We start from the raw sequence: 24,145 nt of genomic DNA, 5'->3' as shown, positions 1-24,145 counted from the left end.
CGAATTCTGTCTATGACTTTCAGCCTATCTTTGTCTGCTTTCCTAGCATTCCCCTTTACTGACATTTTTAATACAAGTTAGGGGCATCCATTGGGCACTCATCTATAATCTTATCTTGGACCTCACTGGGCAGTTTGCTGTTCCAAGCTGATGATGCTGTTTTTAGTTGCCCATACATCTCTTTCTCTCAAAAGTTCTCTCATACGTGTCTTTCGGGCTTTCTTCTGGAGAACTGTCTCCTAAATAGACTGTAAAAAGCCTGTGCAGCCTTCCTTCAAAACTATCTCAAATCCTTCTACGTTGATGATGCATTCAGGAAACTGAGAATTGGTATTAGTCAGTAGCATTTTCAATAGGAAGTGCTCATTTTCATGTATTTGTGGATTTGTAAATATGTTGTGTGCTATGTTTTACATTTTTCTAGTATAGATATCTAGTCTATACTAAACACATACTCTGACTTGACTCTTGCTCCTTTCTTATTTATTATTTCAGTTTCTCTTATAAATGCTACAAGCTTTTCTGCTTTAAGAACTTTCTTTTTCGGTGTGGACGGTGACCAGCACAATAACCCATAACACAACAAATTATACTATTTTTTTTTTTTAGCTCTACTCACATGACACTGATGAGGTTTCCACAAACATTTATTCTCCCTGGACACCTGTAGCAGCATCTACCTGGCAAGAAGACTCAGTGATGGCAAAAAATAATGAAGTGCACCTCATCTGGATTACTGTGTCCAGTTCTGGGCTCCTCAGCTCAAGAGGCCGGAGAACTTCTGGAGAGAGTCCAGCGCAGGGCCACCAAGATGATCAGGGGAATGGAGCATCTTTCATATGAAGAAAGGCTGCAGGAACTGGGACTGTTTAGTCTGGAGAAGAGGAGACTGAGGGGAGATCTTATCAACATTTATAAATATCTCAATAGCGGGTGTCAGGAGGTTGAGGCATCCCTTTTTTCTATAGTAGCTAGCAACAGGACAAGGGGTAATGGGATGAAGCTGAAACACAAGAAGTTCCATTTAAATATAAGAAAAACTATTTTACTATGAGGGTGAGGGAGCAGTGGAACAGGCTGCCCAGAGCGGTTGTGAAGACCTTGGAGGTCTTCAAGACCCACCTGGACGTGTTCCTATGGGACCTGATCTAGGTGAACCTGCTTCTGCAGGGGGGTTGGACTAGATGATCTCTAAAGGTCCCTTCCAAACCCTAACATTATATGATTCTATGTGTCCTGGTTTAGGCCCATCAGGGAACAAAAGACCACGATTAGCCTCAAGTACCAAAGACCTGAGGATTGCCAAAGGGCAGGGAGAGCTTAATTGCCACTTAAGGTTCAGGACAAAACAGACCAGGCTACTCGGCTTGGGGAAGAAAACAGAAAATAATTTAATGCAACAACAACTAAAGCATAACCTTAAAACCCCAAAACATAACCAAAATAAAGCAACACAGAGTGGTACAACAATGAAGAGTCTGACCAGCCCTTTAAGAACACCTTCTCCCCACACCTCTCCTCTTCCCGAGCTCAGCGCCCCGATCCCGGTGTTTTTACCTCCTCCCCCCGTGAATGGCCCAGGGGTGCTGGGAGTGGGGTTTCAGTCAGTCTATTCCTGATGGCTTTTGCTGTTTGTCCCTTCTCAGGGCAGGTGGGCTCCACACCAGTCCTCCCTCCAAGTCCGTGGGGTACCTCACACACAGGGCAGCCCTGCATGGGCTGCTCCAATGTGCATTTATCCCAAAGGCTGCAGCTCCTCACTGCCTGTCGTGTGGGGCTGCTCTGCAGTGTGCAGGCTCTCCAACACGGCCTGTGCCATGGCCGTCTCCCCACACAGTCCCTCGCCCATCCAGGTGCACTCAAACAGAGCTGCTGGTGGCTCTCAGTCCTGCCATGGCCCTTCAGGGGTGCAGCTGCATTCTTACCACGGCTTGCAGAGTGGTCTCTGGTCTAGTGCTCCTCCTTCCTTCCTCCTTCTCTGACTGTGGGGTCTGCATGGTCGCCTCCATCTTGTATCAGTCTCACACCTCCTGCCAGCACTTCAAATTCCTGTCCCTAAATAGTGATGGCAGAGGTGCCAGATTGGCCCAGCCGGGCCGGAGGTGGGTGTGAACCCAGGAGCCTGGGGAGAGTCCAAAAACTCTTTACTGGGTCTTCACTGCAACCCCCTCCCCCTGTTACCAAGCAGAAGCTGCTCCTTGCTAAACCATGGCACTATGTCAGATGGTTTGAAGCATTAGTGTTGTGCCATGTCAGCACATTTCATCGCATTAAAATAATGTAAAAATATTGTTTGAAAACCAAACCTGTGCAGTATTGCACACTTCAAATTTTTTCTCAATCGGGCTTTCCCCTCTGTGTTTAGGATAGTGAGGCAGATAGAGATTCCCACTGCTGTCAGTCAGAGCTGCATATATCAGGAGAGGAAAAGGAGATGGAGAAGTACTTACGTTCATGTATGTAACAGTGCCAGACACAACAGGATCATGATTAACCACTAGGTCACCGAAGTGCTATGACAGTAAACAGGAAAGACAGTTGAATTAAAGTTGGTTAAGGAATATTTTGAATTTAATTTCTTAAAGGGGTGAGAATCCCAGGCCATTCCAGATCAACATATTCTGATTTTATATAAAACCAAAAAAAATTAAAACTCAAGCCCACTGGATTGCCTAACTTATAAATCACTTCAAGAGAGTTCGATGTGAAAGGTGATATGAAAGTGCAAGTTGTTAACCACCGTTGCAGCTGAGTGTTTTGTTTATTCTCCAACCAGACTCTGTTTCACAGGTCTATACCACAACTAATTAACCATAATGCTTTATAATTGTATAAACAGAATATATCATAGATCTGTATGATATATAATTAATTCTGCCCTTCAGGAAAGCTTTTCTATGTGAAACCATGAGCTGTTTGAGAACTGCCTCTTTATATTCTCCCTTATGAGGCAGGTATATTTTCCTGCTAGCAGAGCTTGGAGAACATTCTACAGTATAATGCTCGTTATGGCCAGCCAGGTGTTTTCTTGCAGCACTGATTATCAGGACCCGCATGTCTGAAGCTGTGGTGGTTGCAGCTGCCTCCACTCATTCTTTTATGTAGCCATAGTGAGAAAAGGGTCTTAGTACAGAAATTTGTCGTGTTTTAAAAGATCAAGCTCACTTTCTGTTGTCATGTGTTAGTTATTTGTTTAATCTTAAGTTTTGTTGGCTTTACTTTTCTGTATGTTTTGTGTATTATATTGTACACTCCATCATTGCTACTGGACCTGCAAGACCAGAACAAAACCTCAAATACAAATATTTTATTTCTGGACTATGACCCATAAATGGTTTTATCACAATTTCAGTAAAGCATTTGACACCATCTCCCACAGCATCCTCACGGCAAAACTGAGAAAGTGTGGGCTGGATGATCAGGTAGTGAGGTGGATTGTTAACTGGTTGAAAGGAAGAAGGCAGAGAGCTGTGATCAATGGGGCAAGGGTCTAGTTGGAGGTCTGTATCTAGTGGAGTCCCTCAGGGGTCGGTGCTGGGACTGGTACTGTTCAATATATTCATTAAACAGTAATCAAGATCATTAATGATCTTGATGAGGGAACAGAGGGCACTGTCACCAAGTTTGCTGCTGATACTAAACTGGGGGGAGTGGCTGACACACCAGAAGGCTGTGCTGCCATTCAACGAGACCTGGACAGGCTGGAGAGTTGGGCAGGGAGAAATCTAATGAAATTCAACAAGGGCAAGTGTAGAGTCTTACATCTGGGAAAGAGTAACCCCATGTACCAGTACAAGCTGGAGAATGAACTCTTAGAGAACAGTGTAGGGGAAAGGGACCTGGGGGTCTTGGTGGACAGCAGGATGAGCATGAGCCAGCAATGTGCCCTTGTGGCCAAGAAGACCAATGGCATCCTGGGGTGTATTAGAAGGGCTGTAGGCAGTAGCTCAAGAGAAGTTCTCCTCCCCCTCTACTCTGCCCTTGTAAGACCGCATCTGGAATACTGTGTCCAGTTCTGGGCCCCTCAGTTCAAGAAGGACAGGGAGCTGCTCGAGAGAGTTCAGTGCAGGGCCACCAAGATGATGGAGTGGAGCATCTCCCTTGTGATGAAAGGCTGAGGGAGATGAGGCTCTTTAGCTTGGAGAAGAGGAGACTGAGGGGTGGCCTCATTAATGTTTACAAATATGTAAAGGGTGGGTGTCAGGAGGATGTAGCCAGGCTCTTCTCAGTGATATCCAAAGGCAGGACAAGGGGCAATGGGTATAAGCTGGAACATAAGAGGTTCCAAAGAAATAAAAGTTATAATTTCTTCACTGTGAGGGTGACAGAGCACTGGAACAGGCTGCCCAGATGTGTTGTTGAGTCTCCTTCTCTGGAGACATTCAAAACCCTCCTGGATGAGTTCCTGTGTGACCTACTCTAGGTGGTCCTCCCCTGGCAGGGGGGTTGGCCTAGATGATCTTTCAAGGTCCTTTCCAACCCTTATGAGTCTGTGATTCTGTGATAAATAAGAACACCCCAGTGTGGTTAGAGGATCACCATTCTCCCATCTGGTGTTTTATGTGCTTGTCCTTCCTGGGGAAAGAGAAAAAAAAAAAAAGACGCGCAGGAGTTGAAGAGAGCTGGGGGTCAAACAGCTGATGTCATTAGATACAGGCCTGCTTCCCTGAAGTGACAGAACAGGCAATATCTACCTTTAAGATTTGTTTGTCAAAAGGTGTGGAAGTGCCATGTCACCTCTGCATGGTGACCAGAGCTTTGTGTGCCCAAAGCTCTTATTAGTATAGAAGACTTCAAACACTAGGCTTAGCAGAGCTGATTCAATCCAGTGAAAGACTCCATTAGACCATTTTCAGAGAAAACCTGTTGTAAGACACCAATCAGAGCCAGCAGCCATCCAAGCACCCGAAGATGGGAAACTCCCATATAACTAGTACTCTGTTGATGGTCTAGTAGGAAACCCATTTCCAAGGACCACTGTGCCTTGAGGCATTGGTTCACAATTTGGTCATCTTAAATGTACAAGATAAAATGAAGATAAGTTTTTAGCTGGGGAAAAGAAAAAAAAAAAAGAGGAAAAGAATTAGTGAGCAAAGAGCAGAAGCCTCCTTGATCTATCCACCTTTCAGCTGAACTGGAGGCACAGGTTCACATTATACTCCTCTGGAACGATAATCACACCCTTCCTCAAGCCTGACACATCACTGGGAAGATTATCTTTGCATAGCAGCCTAGATCCATCTCACTGATAAAGCTGCTGTATCTAAGAAGTATTTGGCAGCACTGTTGCCATATACACAAACAGAGGAAGCTTGGTGTGGGGAGTAATCTGTATCATTTTTTGTGCCCGCCACATCAGCCCTGCAGACTACCCATGTAACTTGTACAAGAAAACATCCAATGTCCTTGGGAAGCTTTGAGGTGGTTTTATTAGTTGGTTTCCAAACCTTTTGAGGTAACATTTTTTAAGGTAACAGGCTTTTTCTTCTGTCTTTGCTTTCCCATCCACAGCCACTTCTGAATTCAGAGCTCTCTTCCATCCCATTTTGAACTAAGAAGTCACAAACAATTTCTTTTTTTTCCTCCTTCTTTCCAAAATTAAGAGATACAGTTTCTTCTGCCCTTGTATGATCAACCGCACTTCTTACTCCCTTTCTCTGTACTTTTTATGATGAGCTACCTCACATATCATCCAAATCCATTTTCTGTTTAACATTCCCTCTCATGTAACAAATATACACTGTCTGCTGGAAAAGCCAAAGCCATAACTTGGTACTATAGGAGAACGTCTTCCTCTTGAGACATTCCATCATGGGCTTATATGAACAATTACATCAGAGTTCAGATTTTGCATGATGACACTGATTTCAGCTCATCAATGTAGTAGTTCTATCTACACCAGCAGTAGTTACATTATCACTCAAGCATCGGGGAATTTTTTTTTTGTTTATGTAAAATTAGAATATGTTGATCTGGAATGGCCTGGGATTCTCACCCCTTTAAGAAATCAAATTCCAAATATTCCCTAACCAACTTTAATTCAACTGTTTTTCCTGTTTACTGCCATATGTGTGCCTACATCTACCTGGCTGACCAGTCCAAGTTTGCACATGGCAAGCTTGGAAAGAATTTATTCAAGTAACATATAGGCTTTCTGTCATTTAAGACTATGAAGAATCTGAAGAAATTATCCAAGAGAGATACTTCATTGGAACTGCTCTGATCTCTCAAAGAACAAACTCTCTTTATGGGCAAGTAACACATATAGATAGATTTGCCAAATAACACTTTTCTTTCCAAAGAGCCATACATCTCAGATTACTTTTGAGAGTAATAAATGTTGCAATAATGCCATTCTTGATTACAAGCAAGACAGTAACAGCTTTGACTGGTAATGATTCCGTAATTATTTCTGATTATGGACATACTGTTGCTCTACCAATGCAAGGAGATTATTTGTTGCCTTCTATCAGTCTCCTGGATTCCACTGGAGACCAAGGGCATGCTGTGCCAGCATATACAGCTTACTCAGCTGCCTTCCTCAGAGCTCTGTCACTAAAGCATGGCATTTAATAGCAGGACCTGTGGTAGTTGAGCATGCAAAACCTTTCATGGAACTGTAATTAAAACATTATGTAACTACATCAGTGATGGCCACTTTGAAAGAGGATGCTGAATTTCAGCGACTCTTGAGAGCTCAATCTTGCAAATAAAGTTTTGCTTCACAGTGCAGGAGCTAAAGTTACTCATGTCTTTTTGATATTACAATTACAGCAAGAACCAACATGACAATGAGAAATAAAGAAAAAAACCTGTAACATTGCCCATGCTTTATACTACTACAGAACTTAAAAGAAAAGCTCCATTAAGTCAAGTAGCCCTCCCTTTGTCCATGAATAACAACCAAAAAAAATCATGCCTTACAATTCATTCTCCAGTGCTTTGTTTATTCGGTATTAAATGACTCATGGAATAAGGTTTCCACCTCTCCCAGTGGGAGATTATCCCAGCTGCTGAGACCTACTAGCAGTTCCCTTTCCTTTGTCTGTCTTATAATGATGCCTAAGTTTTGCATTCTATTTCAGTTTGGGATGCAAAAGCTACAAAGGAAACTCACATCCCCAAATCTGCTTTTAAATGCAATTAAAGCCATGACATGAACCCACAAACCCAATGAAATGTGCAGTTAAAACAGAAACGAGCCATATATTTCACTTAAATACCCTGTCACCTTCAAGGTACACTTTTAAGCTAACTGCAGGCTTCCTTGTTTTTACAGGTTTGTTCTGTAGTGTTACGTAAATGCACTTTTATTGTATGTAAATTAGCATTAGGTGAACTGTTAAAGCCTGTTTTATAGCTGTCACACCAACAAACCACATTTACAAGTAAATATTTGTTCTACAGGCAAATATATTACCTGCCTGGAAATAATTATTTCCAGCATTTCGTCTCCATGCTGTGTCTCTGCTCTAGCCCCCATAACCTGTCCTATGCACAGAAACTCTCAAAATGGTACATCCTTATTAAGAGTATGTTGCTTACAGAGTACCAAACAACTCTTTACTTCTGTAAATTCTTTAAAATTCTTTAAACAGTGTGCCTCTCTAATACGTTTTATTCTTCTTACCAGGCTGCAAGACTTACTTAACAAGAGAATATTCTTCAGCTTTGAAGACGTAGAGGCAGCATATTTACTTCCCAGTAGTGGTGGTGGAGCCCACTGTGTCACTCTACAGCATCCCATTTGGCTGGTAGAGGAACGATGGTGACTGGTTCCAAATAAATTTTGGTGCTGTTTGTTGTGCCTAGGAAGAAAGATAGTAAACAAGGCTTTACTTGTGACAATAAGTGAAGCAGATTAAATAGAGAAGTAGCAGAAATCTGGAGAAGGACTCTCTGAAATGGAGGTTAGAGTTCCCAAAACTCTCAAGACTTGCCTTTTAAATCAGTACTTTGAAAATGCAGCCTTAATAACACCAGCACAAATCCAACAGATAGGGCACTGACCTAGTAGGGGCATTCACAGTTTATGCAGTTCAAGAAGAACAATAAGGAAAACCAGATACAGACCAAATCAAGAAATCTTAATGGAAAGATGTCAGGGACTCTACTATCAGACACTTACAACTGTTTTAATGGATTATAATGGCTTCAAATCTACTTTGTTAAGGGGATGCTTCTCACTTAAAAAGTAAAATGCCATATAAATCAAAGTACTATACAGCACACTTGTGCTTTCCTAATATCCCTAGCAAGGTAACTGCTCACATAAAATGGTGCCTTTCCCTTCATTTCTTGTATTTGGTATGATTAATAATAACAATATATTCAAATTGCTACTGATGTACATGCTTAACATAGAATCATAGAATCATACAATGGTAGGGGTTGGAAGGGACCTTTAGACATCACCTAGTCCAACCCCCCTGAGTACCTAAGCTACTTTGAAAACATGATTTGTTTCTTCACAGATGGTTCTATGATATAGCATGAGGGTGTTTTAAAAATAGGAAGAATTATTTTCATGATGTCCACGCAACATGAACTGTTGCAATATTTAGCTTATTGTTATTGATACTTTACAGGTAAGAGAAATTAAATAATGCTAAAGTGTCCATTACATTTGACATCTTGAGTTGTCAGAATGCTTACCATTTCACACTGTTTCCATCAGCTTCATTTGAGTGTACATCAACCACAGAAATTTGGCTGCAAAGTGACCTCATATCAATTGCCTGAAAATGGAACAAAGGAAAAACAAATGTGCAAAAGCCCTCAGTTACGCCTGTGAAAACATTTGGTCTTATTGCCAGCTGTGCCAATCCAATTGGATTTTTGTTCCCAGAAGATGAACTGGGCATGCGGACAGTGTTTGAGTCAAGTGACCAAACAGTGACACTGGCCATGATTGCTGGCTGGAGAAAACTCAGCTTCTCACAGAGTATGGTCCGACATGGTTGACTTCTTACCTAAAAAAAAAAAAAATGTGCTGAATGGAATTACTTGTATCAATGGACAGACAGAAAAACTTCAGACTGAATGAAGAGCCTTGAAAGAAGAAAGACTAGCGATTTTACCTGTGAGTTGAATGTTTGCCTTTATATTAAACCAGATGCCGAAGGAATACATAATTCAAAAGTCCCAAGTGGCTGGCCTATTTATCTGAAGAAGAGAAGAGGATGTAGCAGCAGGTCTGATTCCAGATGAGATAAGGTTTTGTTATAACAAAGGTAATGGTTAATGGGCAGGTTCTGGTTTAAGTGAGTTATTCAGTATCACAAAAAGGCTTCTGACAGTCAGGAAAAAAAAAGACAATTATCCAAAAGGGTATTCAGTTTTCTTAAGGGAAAGTCTTACAGATCTTATTCTGTAGTTTCCTTGCTTGTTCATTATTGCAGTCCCTACAGCAACAATCCTGTGCGCTGAATGAAATACAGTAGCCAGTAGCATTGGACTAAAAAGACAACACTGTAATACCTTTTTGCTGAAATTCAATGCTAAACTGAAGGCTGAAATTTTTCAGTTTGTGAGTCTTCCAAAATACTAATTTGACCTAGTATAAATACCGTTTAACTACATAGGTCTAGCATTCTTTTACTTAATGCCTTTTCCGTGTCTGCAGGAATAAGAAAAGACGTGAGGAAATGAAATCTAACACTTGGCCACGTTTGGCCCTAAACTGGACGATCAGCAATGTGAAGGTAAGTCCTCAGTAGTGGGTTTTCTTCTGTTGTTGAAAGGTAACTTGAGCACGTAGAGACTTGAAAGTCAACGTGAGCTGAAAGTGCTGTAAGTGGCACTGAAGAGGAGACAGAAGTTTCGCCTGCCTCTACCTGCCCCATTTTGTCTCCTGCTGTTCTTTATTCTCTGTGCCTGAATCTCAGCCCTCCTAACTCATTCCCAGATACTTTGTTTTCTTTTTTTTTTTAAAAATATATATATTATCCAGTTTCTTACTCCTTTACATTTCATTCAGACTTCTCAACTCCAACCCCTTCCCTGGTGAGTGTCAACAAAACCAGTGGTGGGGATAATGACTTTGTATCAGCAGCCCTGGAGAATTCAAGGGCATAGCTGCAAAGTAAGTCCCAAGAAGCCTGTGAGCAGAATGCTCAGCTGATCTGAGGAAATCGTATTTGTCCCATCAAACATTGGAGAGCTGTGAGGAGATGGAGGGTGGCTGATGAAGGCAGCATCCATCTGTCAAAAAGCCTTGTAGTAAAAATAATTCTGTATATTTTGGTTTTTCCATGACTGGCTCTCTCTAGCTAGAACAAAGCAAAGCAGGTCAAAAGCTAAGTCAACACCTCCACAGCTTGAGATAGATATGTTCTGGGAAAATTCCCCACTCCTGCTTCAGCACAGCTATGTGGCACTAGATATCAGCATTTCACCCTAGGGCCCTACCTACAGGTGGAACTCCCATTCCTGCCTAAAGATGTACAAATGCACAGTGGCATGCTTATATAAGCCTTAGTTTTATCATTTGAGAGCTGCACCTTCAGCCACAGCTAATGCTTTCTGGTCATCTCTTTCAGAACATTGCTGGGATATAAGTTCTCTCTTCCCAAATGCAATATTCCCAATTGCAAATAACTGAACTACATGGAATGGATATGAAGATACATGAAGGTAAATGCACCCTTTCTCATAGTGTTAGATGCTGTGTGAAAACCTCTGTGACAGTCACAGAGGACTTGATTCTAAGTGGAGTGGGCAAAGGGCAGCAAAAAAAACATACAACGAGACAAGAGAGAGAAAAATAATGAGACAAGCTGGTAGATACACTGGAAGCAGAGCACTGATGGCCTTATGCCCAGGTAAGTACCTAGAAACAAAGGTATATCCAGATTTGAAGAGTTTTTACCCTCTAAAACATTCAAGGAGGAACAAAATAAGGATCAGGATTGCAGTGTCAAATGACTACTTAAACCTTGATTTCCATAGCTCATGACTCTCAAGCAAACCCGTTTCTGCCTTGAGAGATGAATCCATTAGTAACTGAAAATGGTAGGAGAGATGTGTGTAGCTTTGCTCTGCACTTGCCTGTTGTTGCCCCACTCCTTGGGTTCACGCCTTTGCTCCCATGCTCTCACTGTGAAGTATAATTTCCACTGCTTTCAGGATGCCTCTCCCAGAAGCTGTGCTAAGGATGCCTGTGCCTCCCAGAAGGACTTAAGTTTCAGAAATACCCGTTACCTCCAGTGGAAACTCCCTTAAGCACATGCTATCAGACAAGGCAATTTCCTAAAATGGAAATGAGAAGTGGGAAATGCCTCTTATGTGGCCTTTGAAAAACTGTCTTGAGGTATTTAAGAGAAACGTGGGTTTCATGGGTTTTTGAAAGAAGATTCTGATAAGAGCTCTGTTTGTGTTTCACTTTCTCTGTTATGTTTTCTGAATATTACAGAGCAGTGGTATTCCCTGAGGGAAGTACTCTGAAACCTAGACCAAAAACATAATGAAAAATTCAGTAGTTGGCATGCCACTTGAAACTAAGGAAGAATGCTTAGTTCACCTCTTCTGAAATCACCATTTCCTGGGCACAAGGCACAGTGTTGTTACACTCTGTATGGTAACAACAGTTAAGAAACAGGTGAAGCTGGAAATAACTTTTGAGGGGCAAGTTCTCCCCTGCACAGCTGTTGATGTGTCTGGTAAGTTTGACTGGAAGCAGCCCCAGTAGATGTTTTCTTCTTGGCAATGCTCTGAAGGCTATGCCAGCAATGTGGCATTTCAGTTTGGACCGAGGCTGCAGCATGGTCCTCAGCTTGTTTGGAAAGGAAGACTTGTTCCTGGTATTTCACACGGCCATGTCCTATGGTTTGGGAAGTTCTTTTTGCATTGGGATTTGTGGGATTTTGTGTGTCACACATTTACCTTTTTGCATCTATTCTTTATCTCACTTGTTTTGATGGGACAGAACACGATGGAATTACCTGCACGGATTGTAGAATAGTGTCTAAAGAGCTAAATTCAAGAGCTACACTAGTTCATCTTTAATTTGATGTAAACCTGAGCACTGGCAACAGCTGCAATGTACCAGCCACTGCCCTGGTCAAAGATGCTCTTTGTCTCTCAGCTGATACTGAATGTTCTTTGCTCTATGAGACATTACTGAATCAGCAATGTTATCTGACAAAGTTACAGATAGAGGAAAATGGGCTTACCGATTAAAAGCCCACTGACGCTAGTGTGGGCAAGCTGCTTCTACAGGTGAATGCTTTCCAGACATTTTGATCCCAGCACCATGACACAAAAAAATAAACTAGATAGACTTCATAAGCTGTGATTAAGCACAGTGCAAAAAGCTTGAGGGAAAACTCTCTACACTGCAGTCAGATGAACAGATTTGGCTCATGACAGCAGAGAAAAAAAAAGACTGGACTGATGGAAAAAAATACACGGTTGCTGATTTCCTTAAAATTAATTTATACAAGTGGCTTTGTTGCTGAGCACATGTTCATGTGGATGTGAGGTGTATTATTCCAGCCTCTTCTGTAACTTAACCGTGGTGACTACATCACATGATACTAGTGCAAACAAAGTCTTGTTAACAGCCCATGAATAGATGCATTTTCCTAGAATACAGCTTCTCATTGAGACTTCCAACTGGTTCCTGGGCTATCAGGGGATAAGGATACAAATGGACAGCTTCAGAAGTACAGAGTAAGTGTAGTAACCTGAAGTGTGCTAAAAGACAATTGTGACTGTTTTACCATATAATCGAAAAAAAAGGGATAGTTAATTCTATGGCACTTTTGCTTGATTACTGACTTGTAGGCACAAATGTGGCTTGGACCAGCCAGCTTGAATAAAGATGGTAGGGACAAGTTAATGCAGCTGGCATGCTACTTCCAATTATCAGAAACAGGTGCTGCAAGTTAATCAGTTGGGCCCTGGGTGATCACATGGGCAGAAGCAGCATATTAGGAGGTAGCCAAAAAAGGAAGGGTGGCTTTGAGTCAACTCTGTTGGTTGTACTATGTTGTCTGTGTATGTCTTGGCATGTGCATTACCTAGATTCTCTACATCTTTGAATGAATATCGCTTGTACCCCTACAACATTTGGTGACCTTGACATGATCAGCTGAATTAGTTGGATTAAGAACCCTCAGCAGAAAATCACCTGGATTCCTGTTTGAAAAGGCAAGTGACCCGAGTAAAGCGGTATAATGGGAAAAATGATGAGCAAAGAGGAAAAGCCATTGACACCCTCCAGCATATCCTTGCTGAGAAAGGATTCAACTATGAAGGAGAGGATTTGTTAAGACTTGTAAGATGGGGACAGGAAGTAGGTCTCTTCGTCTCCCACCAAGAAGTATATGAAAAGGGACACTGGGAAAACCTAGGAGACATGTTGAATGATGCTATTGGCCTGTGTAAATTGGTATCATCCATTATACACCAGCTAGAAGCTGAGCGGGCTACAGCTGCTGCCATGAAAGCAGAAAATGCTATACTGTGTTCCCAGTAGATGCTAAAAGGTTCTTTGGAGGTGGTGACTTTACAGTGCCATTAGCCCCACCTCTAGAAGAAAATACTAAGAGACTCTTCGGAGGGGATAATGTCATAATACCCTCGGCTCCACCTCTAGAAGAGGAGAGCATGGATGTGAGCCCACCTCCCCAGAACCCCCTAGAGCACCGTTTCAGGAGCCAAATGCATGCATTGTTTCTCCTCCCCTCCTACCCACCCTTCACTGTCCTGCCCTGTCCCATCCTGCTGCTATGCCTGAAGGAGTACCTGGCAGAGAACAAAAGGTGCGCTTTGCCCATGACACTATGGATTTGCCATTGCCCCTGAGCTCATCAACCCTTGAGTGTATTCCTCTTCCATCATCACCCCCAACATCTAGTGAAGGGGAAGATCAACAAAGACAATTGTTAAAGGAAGAATTAATAAGACATGGAGAAGATATGGAACAGACTTTGGCCCATTTGGAGGAACTGATGGAAAAGCCAAAAGCAACAGCTAATCAACTGTTGGAATGGATTAATGAATTAACTAAACCAGAGATTAAAGTTTCACCCCCACAGGTGCTCAGAGACCCCCGGCCAGATGACTATGATCCGGCTAAGAAATGGAGAGGCCTCATACGTGATGCGGTAATTGAAGGAGAATTTATTCCACAAGCCTTTCCAGTAATAACAGAACATAAAAAATAACAATGGGCACCTTTGGATTGGAAGTTGGTAAGGGAAGGCCAGAAAGCTGTAATGCAATATGGCTTGATCAACCCATACGTTCAAACTTTATTGGGTCATATTTTCGCCAGTGGATTAATGACTCCATTTGACTGCCGGAAGCTAGCAGAAACCTTCCTGAAGTCCACTCAGGTATTACTATGGGAGTCTGAATGGGAAAAAAGAGTTGATCTGGCAGTAGTAGAAAATATGGACTTACAACAGGGAGATCTGCGGCGAGTCGTCACAGCAGACATGATGTTAGGAAAAGGACCGTTTGCTGACCCTCAGGTACAAGCCCGACTGTATGAAGCTATTTTGCAGCAAACACAGACACTGGCTCGTCAAGTGTTTAAGATCGTCCCTGACATGGGGGTGCCAGTTCCCTCATACACAACTATTATACAGAAACCCAATGAGCTTTTTATGACCTTTTTAAACCGTCTAAGAGCAGCTCTGGATCATATACCAAACATGTCAGCTGAAGTAAAAGCAGAAATAGGGTTACACTTTGCAGTTGCTAACGCTAACCATGACTGCAAAAAGATCCTGCAGGCTCTCCCAAGGATGGCAACTTTGGTTGACATGATAGAAGCCTGCTCTAGGGTAGGATCATCAGCATGTTTAGCTGAAGCTATGGCAACAGCATTGAAACCATTAGTTCAACACCACAAAGGAAATCGGAGGCCAAAATGCTTTAACTGTGGAAAAATAGGACATGTGAAAAACCAATGTCCGTCCAGACCATTGGTATGGACAAACAGCTCCACCAGCATCGGGGTCCAATGGCAGATTTCATGGCAATTGTTACAGATGTGGCAAGTTTGGCCATAGAGCCACTGAGTGCCGCTCTCGAGTGGCCAGACACGTAACACCTAAGGGAAATGGGTTAATGAGCGCAAAAAGGGCGAGCATGATGACACAAAAATACCCTTCAACACCAACAGCTGCCTGGATGGCCTCAGATCAGCCACTGCAGGAAGCGCAGGAGTGGATGTGGAAACAGCAGTAGATGTAACCATCCACAATACAGATGTAACGGTTATCTCATCCAATGCTATTGGACCCCTTGACTATGGTTTAAGTGCTTTGCTTTTAGGACGGTCATCAGCCTCTCAACAAGGTATTTTTGTGCTCCCTGGTGTTATTGATGTGGATTATGAAGGAAACATTGGAATAATGGTTAAAGTTTGGCAGCCACCAGTTTATATACCTAAAGGAACTAAAATAGCTCAATTAGTTCCTTTCAGAGCTAAAGTTCCATTTGCAGGAAGTCGTAAGCGTCGAGACGGTGGTTTTGGATCCACTGGAGCACCTGAGGTAAGACTGGCAATGCCACTTTCACAGGGAAAGCCCACTCAGACGGTTGTATTCCAACATCCAAATGGTGAACACATGGTTGGGTACAACACATTACTGGATACGGGAGCAGACGTTATCCTTGTTCCATTATCCTACTGGCCAAAAAGCTGGCCTTTAGAGAATTTAGACACCCCTGTTGTTGGAGTAGGAGGAACACAGATGACAAAAATTAGCACAGACGTGATTTTGGTATGCATACAGGACGAACAGAACAGATGTGTGCAAATTAGACCCTATGTTATGAACACTTCAGTTTGGCTTTTAGGTAGAGACGCCTTAAGCCAAATGGGCTTTCGTTTGTCAAATGAAAATGTTTAGTGCTGGCCATTGACGGGCGACCAATCCTGAAGTTAACCTGGCTAACAGATAAACCAGTTTGGATTGATCAATGGCCGCTAAGCAAAGAAAAGCTCGCCCAGATTCATGAATTAGTAAATGAACAATTAGAAAAAGCCATCCAATAGTCCATGGAATACACCAATTTTTACTATCCCTAAAAAATCAGGGAAACGAAGGCTGTTAAACGATCTAAGAGCTGTTAATGCAGTGATGCAGGATATGGATGCTTTATAGCCAGGATTACCCTCTCCTGCAATGCTTCCAAAAGAATGGCCCCTGTTGGTGATTGACCTAAAGGACTGTTTTTTCACAATTACCCTACATGTGGATGACAGTGAGAAGTTTGCTTTTACAGTACCATCTAATAACAAACAAGAGCCAGCAAAACGATACCAATGGACTGTTTTACCTCAGGGAATGAAGAACTCGCCAACTATTTGTCAAACTTATGTTGCCCGGGCGCTAGCACTTCTGCGCAAAAAATACCCTCATGTCTTATTTTACCGTTATATAGATGATATCTTGATTGCAGGAAAAGACCTGGACCAGCATCAGATTCTACAAGAAGTGAAGCGACAGTTGAGCATCTCCAGGTTACTGATCACGCCAGAGAAGGTACAAATGCACGCCTCTTGGAAATATTTAGGTAGTACTATCATCGGCGCGTATTTATCCTCAGAAGGTGGCAATTAAAACAGATATTGCTAATTTAACAGACGTTCAAAAGCTAATAGGTGATATCTGATGGGTACAAACCATATGTGATATCACGAATGAGGATCTTGCGCCACTAATGCCTTTGTTAAAAGGCTCAGTAGAGGCTGACAGAGTGCGAAAACTGTCCTGGCAGTAAATACAGCAATACAAAAGATAGGAAACAAGATAGTCAATAACTACAGTCACTGATATGATCCTGACTTGAAGATGGTAACTTACAAAGACACAGCAGAATACAGCTTGCTAAATACCAACCACTTCTGCGTCCTTTTTGTTCTTTTAAAGCCTGCACTTTGAATCCGACAGGCCACCACACTGAGTTGGCTTCCTCCATGAAGCAAGAGTCACTGCATTTTTCCTTCACCTCCATTAGCATCCCATTTGCATCAGATCCAACATAAACATTGTTTGCTTGATGGACTTATCTTTTTGATCTTATAGCCACATATGCTCTTAGCTATTAAGCTGCTCATCTTAATTTTTATTTTCTTTCTGTCCCACTGTCTCATTTTCATCTAGTGGGAGCTCTTTTGCCTAAAACAAAACCATTTTTAATAATATCACTGTAAAACTTCTTCCCTTCCTTGACATTCTCTGGAGTGTGCTTTTGGATGTATGTTAATGAAAAATAACACAAACATTTCATATACACTTGCATGAAAAGATGAAACTACACTTAATTAGCATTTTAAGTACATCTTGATCTTTTAGCAAAAGGAAAATTATTGTAAAGACTTGACAGTCACATATGACGGATGTAAATAAACTGTGTTGCAGGTCATTTCGTCGCTTTTTCTGAGCCTTACCTGCATAGGAATGGTGGAAGTGCCTTAGGGGTAGAGTCTTCTGGGACTAGGGCAAGCACAGGGCCTGGTGCAGAATACCTGCTCTCTTTAGTTTGTAGGAAATTGTCACCCTCATAAAGCCAACTCTACACTCAAGAGCGTGGCTCGGCACCTCACTGAACAGGTTTCCCCCTGGGGGATGCCGTCCTTCCGTCCCACTGACTGCCAGTACAGCACACTACTCCCAATTTACTTAGGCCCGTGGGCTTGGGCATCCCCTCGCGGCGTCCCCTGGAGCCACCCCGTGCCCGCACCACCCTCTTTACCGGTCGCCCGCAGCACCCCGGTGCGGGGCGGCCCGGGCTGCGGCGGCTTTGCGGGGGGAGACCAGCTGTTGCCCCTGAGGCTCGACAAGGACAGCGGCCTCGGGCCGCCTTAGACGGCTCCTATCACCGCAGATGGTGGCGCGGGCCGGCTCACCGCCCGCCGCCTCCGTGGGGCGCCCGCCGCACCGCTGGCTCCTGGGCCACGTGCCGCCAGCAACCGCCTGGCCGCCCCTCCCTCAGCTGCCACATCCCACTTCCCTCCGCCCGCCCCCCAGTTGGCGGGCCCGTCCCGCCGCCCCGCCCCCGCCACACAGGGACGCACTCCCATTGGTTGAGAGCTGAGACGGACACGGCTGCTGGCCAGTAGAGACCGAGCTGGCGCGGCGGCGGGGGCCAATGCGCGCGCGTGCGTACCGCCCTGCCCGTCGCGGCCGGGCGCCGGGGCTGCGCGTTGCCATTCGGAGGCAGCGCGGCGCGCGGAGCGGATGGTCTTGGTCGTGGCTCCCGGGCGCCGGCGGCGGCAGGAGCTGGCAGCGGGCGCCTCCCCGCCCCCACACCCTACCCGTGACCCCCGTCGCACCCCACCGCCGTGAGCCGCCAGCGCTGTACGATGTGACTGGTCGTGGGGCTCAGCAGCACCCCCGGTGCCCACGACGCCGGGGCGGGCAGCGATGGCCAGAGCCTGGCGTGGGAGCAGCCGTCGTCGCCGATAGGAAGCGCCGGGGGCAGCTGTCCAGGCGGCGAGGAAACTCCCTCGGGCCGCGAAGCGGTCTTCCCGCCCCGCCCTCTCCCTCCTCCCCTCCCTTCCCCCCGCGGCCGGTGCATGCGGGACGCCGGGGACCGAGCTCTTGCCCCCCGCTGACGCCGGAGCGAGTGACCCGCAGGGTCCTGCGCATCCCCGCCATGTCTTCTTCGTCCAGCTCCTCGCAGACTCCCCCGTCCCACCACCAGCCCCCGCCGCAGAGGATGAGGCGCGGCGCCGCTGGGTCCCCCACTGGCGCGGCCGGGGGCCCCGGTAACGGCGCCGGAGGAGGCGCAGCGGGGACCAGCCGGCTGCTCCAACCCATCCGAGCGACCGTCCCGTACCAGCTCCTGCGGGGCAACCAGCACAGCCCGACCCGCTCCCCCTCCGCCTCGGTGGGCAGCAATACCGGGCCGGGAGGCGGCGGCGGGGGTCGCGGCGGAGGCAGCCCGCCGCCGCCCAGCGCGACGCCGCCTTTGGCGGAGCCGGGTAGGGTGAAAGGCAGGCAGCGGCGCTCGCCGGACAGCGGTGGCGGCAGCAGGAGAAGCAGCTCACCTGAGAGACGGAGCCCCAGCTCCCCGCTGTACAGAGGTAAAACACCGGGACAAAACTGGCGTCCTGCTTCCCTGTCCCTCGGGGGTGCCGGCTGAGCCGGGGCCACCCTGGCTCCTAGCACCCATGGCCTCAGCTCCCCGCTGTGAGTGGTGCGCCCTGCCCCCCCACGCCCGCAGGGGTGGGAGCCCGGCGTACTGCCGACCTGGCCCGGCGAGAGCAGCCCCGCTAGAGGCTCAGAGAACGGGCGCGGGAGAGGGTGAGCCCTGCCAGGAGGGGGCGGGGCAGATGCCGTGCCTGGGTTTGCCCTGCGAGGACAGCAGGCGGGAGGGGGACAGCACTTAGTCCCGCCGCCTCCCCCCGGAGCGGGTGGCGAGCCTTTAAATGTCATTCCCCCTCCATGGAGGGCGAGGTGAAGATCTAGCTTGGGAAAAACATCCCCGTCCTCCCCTCTCGCCGGCCTCGGGAGAAAGCGCCTCCCTGGCGGAGCGGGGACGAGCCCCTCCGCTCTCACTCTCTCCTGTCCTCGGGGGCTGCCGGCGGCTCCCCCGGCTCGGCCTTGCTCTGCTGCTGCGGAGAGAGCAGCCGGGGACGGTACTTCCGCAGCCGTTGCGCACGGGCTGTGTAAGTGAAGATGTGTGACACAGGCACGAGTCTGAAATGAGCCCGCTTCCCTGTCTACAGGCGTAATTATTTAGTACGGGTTGCTTATGGGTTAGATTTATATCTGGGGTGTCACAACCCACTTCTTCAGCATATATTAAAACCTCAAATACTCTTTCTTCCTTCTGCACAGCTCAGTTTCTTAAAGTCTCACATTTTTATAACATCGTAGGTAAAATGTGTAATGTTTTCAACACAGACTCCAAAAAGGAAATTCCCATATCACTCAAAACCAAATACAACAGTGTGTTTCCTTGTGGTATTTAGTATTGAATCTTTGAGACTGTAAAAAACAAAACAAACCCAGACCAAACCCAGTACAGCTAAAATAGACCCATAAAGTTTAAAATGCAAAATGTCCAACTAAACCTGTGTCAGGTTACCTGTTAAATTATTGAGTGTGTTAAAGTGGCAGTGGCCATCTTTCCTCCTGCTCCCTTTCCCTCATCACTTCAGCAGTTGAATGAATCAGACTAAATGCACTTTTTATGTTATTCTGCTGTAGCTATCAGGTATCACACATCATCTCTTTCTGGGAACGCTTTATGTGGTTCAATACCCCTTGGTTACTCTGTCCCTTCCTTAAGTCTTACTGTGTTTCATTTCTGTGGCAAATTGTGGTCTGTGTTAGTTGCCAATGTGTTCTGTAGCTGTGGAATCTGTTACCTTCTTCCCACCTCCCTCTTTCAGTTTTAATGTGTAGTAAAACCTTACTATCTGTAGTATTTGTAACTTCGGCAAATCTCTGTGGTCAGATCGGCCATTGGACATGGACAGGGTTTTGCAAACAAGCAAAACACCACTGCCAGTTAATTTATTATCTACAGTGTTTGTGCTTATGCAGATGACTAAATTGATTGTTTATAATCTGAAGTATCTAAATACTTCACAACTTATTTCTCCAAAAGATCATCTGTTTATGCAGAATTTCTTGCAAGCTTGAAAATGGAACTGAGCTTCAGTGGGTTTGCTTCATTCAAGCTTAATTTAAAATTTTAAAGATTATATTTTTCCCACTGTACAAAATACTAAATGTTGTTTTCCTGTTTTCCTCCTTTAACCTTTGGAACATGTTAATGGGAAACTAGGCAAAACAAAAAAAAAATTGGGGCACATGAACAGTGATGATGCTGAATACTGTAATTTAATTATGGGAACCCAGGGCAAAACATTATAGTAGTGCAGTGTATAAAAGGTCTACGTTTAAGGTGTACTGAAGAGGGGGAAATGTGGGCAGTTATGTGCAAGCAAGGAAGAATACTGCAAAGCTGTCAAGTGTTTAATTACGACATGAATTTTTTTTTTGTTGGAGGGGAAGTTTTAATTTTGGAGAGTGGTTTCAGTCATCTTTATCTGTGGGCTATTTTAGTCTTAATAAATCAGATTATAAATTAGTACCAAATGACTTTTCCATCGTTAGACTTGTTTGAGCTTGCCTCATGGTGAACAGTGTTAGCAGCATACATGGCTTGATTTGGTTTAATGAGTGCAATATGTAAAATTATAAATGGTCCATCAAGAAATGCACCCTGTAATCTATATGCACTGTGAGGAATTTGTTCCCCCTCCTCCAGGTCAAGCCAGCTGCTGCTGCAGAAGCTGACATCCTCTAGCAAATCCTGAATGAATGAATGAAAACAACGTGATCGCCCTAATAATGACCACAGTTGCACACGTCAACAGCTTTATTTTACCGAAATACAGGCACCATTTTCTAGCAGGCGAGGGTAATAAGATACTGTATTTTATCAGTTTCGCAAATGAAAAAAAGATTACCAACCACCCCCCCCCCCCCCCCCCCAAAAAAAAAAAACAACAAACCAAAACCCACAACCCTAAAGCTGTTTGTATACAATCTGGAATATAGTTGCATACCATGAGGCAGAATTTTGTCCTTGTTTCCCTGCTTGTTCTCAGCATGCTGGTATGTGATGTATGGGTACAAACAATGTTTGTAGTCTGTACGGTGATAGTAGTGTATAGAAAATTGATTGAACTGGAGGCCTGCTGCAGTAATAATGGAGGACTTGGGCGGGGGGGAGGGATGTTCTGTTTTCAAACATGGACCATCTTGCTGCAGCTTGTTAAACAATGTACTACTCCAGTTATTCATAGTTCTTTGCAGTGTGCAAGTTTTGGGGAAGGAACTTGAATATTAAGTTGTTTTGTCAGTCTTTCAAAACCATTTCCCACTGCTGTAAAATGTGAGCTTAGACTCTAGGTATAATCCTGTTGTTTTTCTCACCAGTGCAGGAGATCTGTTTGGCTCTGCAGTCTGACTTGAATTGTTTTGTGAATGTGCTTGTGCTGGAGACTGCTTATGATTCTGATGGATAGGTGCTTTTCTCATCTTAAGACACCTGCCTCATTCTCACTTCCTTTCAGCCTTTTCCAGTATTGATGCCTTCAATTGGCAATCCTACTGAGCCATTTTATTTTGGATTATTTTAGGCATTTGCCAGAGGTTCTTTTTATAAAGGAGATTTCTGTGAAAACACTCCAGCTTTGAGCCTCTACAGGTCAAAGCAACTACCATTACAGGCACTGACATCACTAGTACATGAATGAAAGCAGCATGCTGTTTCTTCTCCCATCATCATCTTTTCTCTCCCTTCTTCCTAGGACGCCATAAATATTTTTATTCTGCAGCAAACCCTTATGTGTGTAGAACAGAAACTTTTAAGAATTTGGTGGTATTTTTTTTTAAAAAATGGAGATTTGTAGTTGTTAGGAAACTATCAATGCCAGTATTTGCATTTGATATTGATACTGAATGGATGAAAAATCGTGAACACTGTATAATCATTTCAGGGTGTTAGAAAAGGGAAAAAAACAAGAAAAAACTTTTGAGATTGTATGATAAGCCTACAATGTATGAGCCTAATCCTTTTTTCTTTTTCTTAAACCTGTTTTTTTCTTACTAGCGGATACGTTTTTATAGCCTGTACTAATGTTTTGTGAATGTAAAAAGTGTCTGGATGAATGCAACAACACGTGATTTTCTTAGAGAGAATATGTGTAATACATTTCTGAATGCATAGATGTTATGTCAACAGAACGTGAAGCTGCCTAGTTTATGACAAAGGACAGTCAATACTAGCCCCCCAAACCCCCTTTGAACAGGTCAAAATGTATTACTTGCTTGTGAACACTTAATATTTTATGGGGAAGATAAGCAACTTGTTTTCTTACTTGCCTTAGCTGGATAAAATCAGTAGTTTCTGCTATTATGTAAAGTAGCTTGTATAAATGTGAGAGTGGGTGTCTTGTTTAATCTGGTCTTTTTTATTTTTACATGTAATGTGATGTTTTGTACACAAGGAAAGGTGTAAGTGGTTTCTGTATGATTCAGGCTCAATAGTGCTTTCATCAAATGTTTTGATTTGTTTAATGTTAGCTCAGGTAATTCTGTAGTATTATGCTTCATATTTTTGTAACTTTCACTGAAATAGTTTGTAGTACAAAGTTTTTTCTATATCAAATTTTGGAGGCAAAGGTTAGTTGTAAGGACATATGAAAAATACTGTAATCAATTTTGCTTTTAAATGTTCCCAATGTCTTCTACTTCCCAAAATAATTCCTGAAGTGTTGCCAACATTACTAAGAGAAAGGAATTAAAAAAGATGCAAAACAACTGCATAACCCAGTTCTGTGTAGTAAGTATATATATCCGTTGTTATGTTAGTAGATAAGATGTGAGTGGAGTGAGACAATATTGCTCTCTCTAGACTAGTAAGGAGTATCAGTATTTTAAAAAACAAAACTCAGACTTCAAAAGGTAGAACTATTTTAAAATCCTGGATTCAAGCCACCCAATATTTTGGCATTGTAAGCTTTTATACTATAGATGAAGAAGATCTTCCCTTCATTTCTAACAAATGTAGGTAAGGAAGTAATTTTTGTGACACTTCCTATTTCCTGGTGCCTGAATAATAGCAGTATTCCCAGAATTGTATGGCCAAAACAATTTTGTTCCAGCTTTGTCCCTCCTGCTTCCCAAAATAACTTTCACTGGAATATAATATGGTGAAATAAAAGACATTCGCTAAATTGGAACCAGTTATCTTGAACTCAAAGGCTTTTTAATTGAATGTTTTAATATCACTTTAAATGAGAATAGGGTATTAGATGTCCTTAAATGTTTTGTAAAACAGATTAATCAAGCTTCTTTCAGATGTTAACTGCGGGAGAGAAAAATAGAAAGATATTTTCTCCAATGAACCTGAATGGTATTGTAGCAAGTCATTAACTATTAAAAAAGCACACTCTCCCACTGCCCCATGGGAAAAAAAATGTTTATATCTGTATGAAATAATGACCTGATCTTTAGTACCTTATTCTTTGGAACTAAGCAAGTATTAGTATTACATGTGACCAAACTGAAGTTACTTGCCAACATCCATACATAGTAAAACAATGGCTAATACTGAAATTCAGTTTCTGAAATTCACAGTTCCTGTGTCCTTTCTC

The 24,145-nt window shown here is 43.8% G+C and overlaps 1 protein-coding gene and 2 long non-coding RNA genes across 8 annotated transcripts in view; 1 reads left to right on the top strand and 2 right to left on the bottom strand.

Moving 5' to 3' along the window:
* Positions 1 to 518: 518 nt before the first annotated feature.
* Positions 519 to 2,516, bottom strand: LOC133625454 (uncharacterized). Of its 3 annotated transcripts, none has more exons than XR_009818726.1 (3): positions 2,451 to 2,516; positions 1,926 to 2,055; positions 519 to 889 (listed from the first exon to the last, which is right to left on the bottom strand). It is a non-coding gene; the product is annotated as an uncharacterized LOC133625454 (long non-coding RNA). The 3 variants fall into 3 exon arrangements; XR_009818724.1 differs by having other exon boundaries at positions 1,926 to 2,122; positions 2,451 to 2,496; XR_009818725.1 differs by having other exon boundaries at positions 519 to 874; positions 1,926 to 2,122; positions 2,451 to 2,496.
* A 5,111-nt stretch (positions 2,517 to 7,627) lies between these two features.
* Positions 7,628 to 19,226, bottom strand: LOC133625453 (uncharacterized). The gene is made up of 3 exons (XR_009818723.1): positions 19,016 to 19,226; positions 8,656 to 8,738; positions 7,628 to 7,808 (listed from the first exon to the last, which is right to left on the bottom strand). It is a non-coding gene; the product is annotated as an uncharacterized LOC133625453 (long non-coding RNA).
* Positions 18,160 to 24,145, top strand: part of GLCCI1 (glucocorticoid induced 1) — a 56,489-nt gene continuing 50,503 nt past the window's right edge. For 3 of the 4 annotated variants that reach the window (XM_061996144.1, XM_061996143.1, XM_061996146.1), the window contains exon 1: positions 18,161 to 19,051. In XM_061996144.1, the coding sequence (XP_061852128.1) occupies positions 18,622 to 19,051 (430 nt within the window). In that variant the 5' untranslated portion in view covers positions 18,161 to 18,621. Of the gene's footprint in view, positions 19,052 to 24,145 lie in introns of all 4 variants that reach the window. The other variant, XM_061996145.1, reaches the window with a different exon arrangement.

The sequence above is a fragment of the Colius striatus genome, chromosome 5 (assembly GCF_028858725.1).
Source record: "Colius striatus isolate bColStr4 chromosome 5, bColStr4.1.hap1, whole genome shotgun sequence".
Classification (NCBI taxonomy): domain Eukaryota; kingdom Metazoa; phylum Chordata; class Aves; order Coliiformes; family Coliidae; genus Colius; species Colius striatus.
Note: the sequence above shows the minus strand (reverse complement) of the source record. Positions and strands in the feature narration are given on the sequence as shown.